Below are 5,700 nucleotides of genomic sequence, written 5' to 3'. Positions count from 1 at the left end.
TAGAATAAGAATAATAATCATAATTTGGGATTTGGAATATAGAATCCTATAATTTTTTGAATTGTCGCGTTAAATATAATAATTTTTTTATTTATTATTAAATTTCAATTATTTTTAATTTTAAATTTTTGAATTTTACTCCCTTCTTTTTTAATTTAAACAATTTTTTCATATCATGATTTATTTTCAAATTATTCTTTATAAAAAAATTTTCTTTCGCCTTCCATTTTCAACATACGATCTCTATATCATATTCTTAAAAACTTTTTCAACCTCAAGATATTTAATTACCTTGCCTCTCTTTTTAATATTTGTTTTAATTTTCTTTATTTCCAAAGTTTTTTTAAATTTTTTATTAATTATAAAAATTTTTATTTTATTATTTTCTTTAATGTTTATATCATTATTTTCTTTAATCACTATTATTTCTTCAATTTTTGTCATATGTTTTATTTCTTTTAATTTATAAGAATTTATTTCGTTTTTAACATTTGGTACTAATTTACATAATTCAATTTTATTCAAATGTTATTATTATGATTTTTATAATTATAATGCTAATGCCTTTTATTGTAATATGTATCTTCATAATATTTATTATCTAATTTTCTATTTTCATAATAATTCTTATTATTAAATTTATTATATTGATTTTTGTTATCATAATTGTCTCTTTCCCGATAATACTTATTATTATGATTATTTTTATAATTTTGACCTTGGTAATTTTTATTAGGATAAGTTATATTATTTGATCTAGATGTTTTTTTCTTTCCTTTACCGATTTATAATATAAACATTGCTTTTTCATAACTATTATAAATGACATCTTATGTTATATTAATGTTTCCATATGTAGATGACGGAGGTCAACCGCAGGTGGCTTGGGTCTACTATCAGTCTAAAGGCATAGTGACGGGAGAGCAGTTTGGATCTAATCAAGGTTGCCTGTCTTACGAAATACAGCATTGTGATCACCGTATTACAGGTAAAAACTTATATATTCCCATTCAAAAAAGGAAAAGTCCCAATCAAAAAAGGAAAAGGTCCAAACAAAAAGGAAAAGTGTCAATCAAAAAAGGAAAATTCCCAAAAAGAAAGGAAAAAGTCCGATCAAAAAAGGAAAAGTGTCAAACATAAAAGGAAAAGGTTCAATCAAAAAAGGAAAAGTGTCAATCGAAAAAGGAAAATTCCCAAAAGAAAAGGAAAAATGTCAATCAAAAAAGGAAAATTCCCGTTCAAAAAAGGAAAATCGTAATTTTTTTAAAATTTTTTTCTTCTCATTTTTGATAATTCTTTTGTATTTTTAAAAATAATTTATAAATTTAGGTCCATTTTTTTAACAATTCTTTACGTTTTTTTTTCATCATACATATGTCGTAATTTTTATGGGGATCATAACTATCCGGGATCTTCACGGGATTTAAAGGGATCTCTTTAAAATTACAATTTTTTAAAGGATAAAGAACTATTCGGCATTATCACGTTTGAACCATGATATAGAAGAATCTTATTTTTAAAAGCGTTTTCTGCACGTTTCGTTTTTTAATTATATTGTTATCCATTAATTTTCAATGTTGTTTTTTTGGCCTTATGAAATATGATATGTCTAATATAGGGTATCAATCGATAGTTAATCAAAAGATCTATTCAACTGAAAGTCAATCTCTCCCCCATAATAGGCTGGTCTAGGTCTTAGAGGGTCAGAAATATTTTTATCAACACAAAATATCGATATGGGTGTCAAATAAAAGCTAATTTTAATATGGTTTGACTGAAAGTCTTCATTCTTGGTCTGAATGGCTATGACTTGGTCTGAGGGTGGGGGGGGGGGGGGGGGTCTGAAAAATAATTTTTTTTGATATGGGTATCAAATAAAAGCTAATTTTAATATCGTTTGACTGAAAGTCTTTATTCTTGGTCTTGATGAGTATGACTTGGTCTGGGGTGGGGGGGGAGTGGAGGGGGAAGGCATAAAAAATAATTTTTTTGATATGGGTATCAAATAAAAGCTAATAAATATATTTTTTTATTGTAATAATAATAATCACTCATAGAGGGCGGGTCTAGGTCTTGGAGTGTCAGGAATATTTTTTATCACCACAAAATATCGATATAGGTATCAAATAAAATCTAATTTAAATATCTTTAGATTGAAATTATTCATTTTTTGTCTTGATGGGTATGACTGTCAGGCCCTCAACATACAGGGTTTCCCATTCCAAAAAAAAATCGTAATTTTTTATAATTTTTCAATTTTTCTTAAATTTTTTTTAATTTTTTCATTCCTTCTTATTTTATTTCTAACTTTTGCGATTTCTTTACTCAAAACATTATGATATTATAGATAATATATGGAAATATCTTAGCCCTATATTGAAATAATGTCCAGAATTTGAACAATTACAAAAAATTATTAGTAATTATAAAATACCAAACATAGATACAGAAATTCTCTTTGAGGAATATTCACAATTTTATTCCTATTATGAAGAAAAATTATCAAAAAACTATCACATGAATACCCAAGAAAAATGGATGGATTTTCTTTCTAATAAAAACTCACCATTGATAGAGAAAATATGCAATTTTATATTTTCTATTCCGCATTCAAATGCTTCATCAGAGAGAATATTCAGTCTAATGACCACTGCTTGGCGAAAAGAACGTCATCATTGGAAGCTGAACTTAAGGTTAAACAAAATATAACTATTCATGCAAAGAGTTTTCAGCCTATCTCCACAGTGCCGATGAGAAATCTTTATTGACTCTTTTAAAATCATACATAAAATAAAATAATTAATATTATGCTATATTTATAAAAATGAGAAAATTATATAGCATAATTGTTATTAGTAAATCAATAATGAATTTTCATTGTCTTTAAAATCTTGTTATATTAAATATAACTGTTACATAATTAAATTTGGACAATTCAATTTATATTTGTACTGTTATTACAATCCAATTTATTCAAGTTATATTTTTATTTTAGTTACAATTTTATTTTATATGTTAACCTTTTTAATATTATATTTTAATTTTAGTTTGTAAAAAATATATAAATAGTTGATTAAAAAAGAGAAATTGAAGTTAATAAAATATATTTTTAAAATTTGTTTTTCTCTTTATGGTGCTCCGTTGGCAAAAAAAACTCGCCACCACGTAAATTTTTTAAAATATAGTAAGTAAAAGATATAAAAATTATTGGAGTTTTGACTGATTTGAATCGACCAAAAAATTATTCCATTTCTTTATTGTATAAAGATTAAAATTTTCACCCCCCCCCCCCCCACTTTTTACCAGTGGCATTTTAAGTGTATTTTTTTTGTTTCTTCTATTAAATACTAAAATTAAATTCATATTTAATATGGCAATTGTTTTTTTTATTGTAAATATGAATAATAAAAATATTATAAAACGAAACAAATAAATTCTATATAAAGAAGGAAAAAAAAGGTAAAAATCATTTTAAAGTTATTTCCATTATGTTTTCTTTCAAACTCGTTAATATTCCCTGGGATATCTCTGTTTATGATATACTATTTGAATTAACTTATAATTGTGATGTGCATTACTCAAGGATACTGGGTAGTGATGACGTCTTGTTTGAATTCGTGAGCCTTAAAGAAATAATCAATTATTTTGAACTACTTAATGGGAAATTTTACGTACATAAGGATTCGGAGTTTATTCAACTCCATTGTATTTTTGTTAAAATATGAAGTGTTATAATTTCTAATATATACGAATTATTAATAAAATATGGATATAAAACCAGAATTAATATATAAAATTCCAAAATTGGTTACACCACTTATTGAGATTTACTTAGACAGAATATTAAGTTATTTTTCGACCAGCACATTATCGGACTCTATTAAAATAAATACTTTGCTTAATAATTTATCAGACGAGGTCTTTGACAATATTAAATCAATTTGTTCCGATACCGACATATTAGATCTTAAAATAGTGACTAAAAAGTTAACTTACCTTTTACCTGTACAAGATAAAAACATTTTTAAACAAATTTAACTTATTACAGCAGAACTCGAGTGAGAATTTCATGCAATGGTACATAAGAGTATCGAAACTACATAAAAAATGTAATTTTTCGGACGACAGTAGATTAAAAGAAAAATTACGTACATCTACCTTAAATGACAAAATAAAATATGGAATTAAATTAGATAGTATCAATGATAAATCAGATGTTGATAACATAAGTTATATGAATAACGATAAAAAGTCTGATAAAGATAAAAACTTTAACAATAGAAATAGAAATGACAATAATAATTATTTTAAACCTGATAATAATTTTAGAAATAATTATGATAATAGAAATAGAGATAGGAATTACAACAATAATTTTAGATACAATGATAGGAATTACGGTAATAATAATTCTAGATACCACGATAATTATAACAACTATAACTACAATATCTATCGCTACAACAATAATAATCAATCTAATTATGGTAGAAATAATACATGGCATGATAATAATCAGAGAAGACAGATCCAATACGGTGACGGAAATCGTAACAATTACCAATCTTATAACAACAATTCAAATAATTATAGAGGTAGTGACAATAATCAGAGAAAGCAAATACAATATAACATCAACTCAAATAATTATAGAGGTAGCGACAACAATAATAGAAAGCAAATACAATACAACAACAATGATTACAATATGAATATTGAAGAAATTATAGAAGAGAAAGTCGACTCTACAAAGAACAAAGATGATAGGTAATGCATTTATGACTAAATTAAAAGTGAACGATATTGTTACATGTAGGCCTAAAACGAATTATTTGTTATTTGATATTCGATTCGATTCAATTCGATTCGATTCGTATTTTACGAATACGAATAACACAATTATTCGATTCGAAATTTCGAATCGAATATGAATAATGAGGAAAATTATTCGTATTATTCGAAATTATTCGAAATTATTTATATATAAATATTCGTAATTATTCGCAAATATCTATCAGTGCGATTGAGAAAATAGAAACTTATTATAACTTAACAAATATTCACACTATAATATCAACAATACTGGATCCTAGACTAAAAATGCAATTTTTTGAGCAACTACCAACTACATATAACATAGGCACGACAAATCTATTAGAAAAATTTAAAGATGTACATAATGATTACAAAATATAATATCAAATCAACATCAGTTAACCCAATACGAACATGGATAGAATTTTTAAACAAAATAACATCGCATCAGTATGTGAGTTGGAGACATATCTTAACGAAATAAGAATCAGTTCAAATAAGAGTCCCTTAGAATGGTGGAGATTGCATGGGGATCGTTTTCCTGTGTTGTCGAAAATGGCAACTGATGTATTGTCAATTCAGGGATCTTCGGCTTCATGTGAGCGGTTGTTCTCAATAGGAACAAATATGATAATGAAAAATAGAATGTCTTTGAAGAAGGAAACTATTAGAAAGACTTTTTGCTTAAAAAATTGGATATTATCAAATTCGGATTTACTATAATTTAATATTTTTGTGTATTATTTTATTTTTATAAAATGAGATTATTGTACATTTTTAGAAAATTTTAATAAAATTTTAATATTAGATTGAAGAAATAGTTAAATATTTTTTTATAAGCAATTCTAATGCTAAAAATCGGATATTTTTGTCAATTTGTTTGGT

At 25.1% G+C, this 5,700-nt stretch overlaps 1 protein-coding gene across 1 annotated transcript; it reads left to right on the top strand.

Annotated features, from left to right (window-relative positions):
- The first annotated feature begins 843 nt into the window (after positions 1–843).
- LOC135924227 (probable serine/threonine-protein kinase clkA) lies at positions 844–4,771 on the top strand. Its single transcript, XM_065459278.1, has 3 exons — positions 844–988; positions 3,782–4,005; positions 4,049–4,771. Exons 1-3 carry the CDS (start codon positions 844–846, stop codon positions 4,769–4,771), a joined length of 1,092 nt encoding a protein of 363 aa, XP_065315350.1.
- Positions 4,772–5,700: the final 929 nt, after the last annotated feature.

This window comes from Gordionus sp. m RMFG-2023, chromosome 2 (assembly GCF_954871325.1).
Source record: "Gordionus sp. m RMFG-2023 chromosome 2, tfGorSpeb1-WG-v2, whole genome shotgun sequence".
Lineage (NCBI taxonomy): Eukaryota > Metazoa > Nematomorpha > Gordioida > Chordodea > Parachordodidae > Gordionus > Gordionus sp. m RMFG-2023.
This window is presented reverse-complemented; position numbering and strand designations above follow the sequence as displayed.

Excerpts from the sequence above, each read along its gene's own strand:
- LOC135924227 (XM_065459278.1), top strand. The coding sequence starts at position 844 with ATGTTTCCATATGTAGATGACGGAGGTCAACCGCAGGTGGCTTGGGTC. Across the intron at positions 989-3,781 it reads TTGTGATCACCGTATTACAG|AATTAATATATAAAATTCCA; the intron begins GTAAAAACTTAT and ends ATATAAAACCAG. Across the intron at positions 4,006-4,048 it reads AGTTAACTTACCTTTTACCT|CAGAACTCGAGTGAGAATTT; the intron begins GTACAAGATAAA and ends AACTTATTACAG.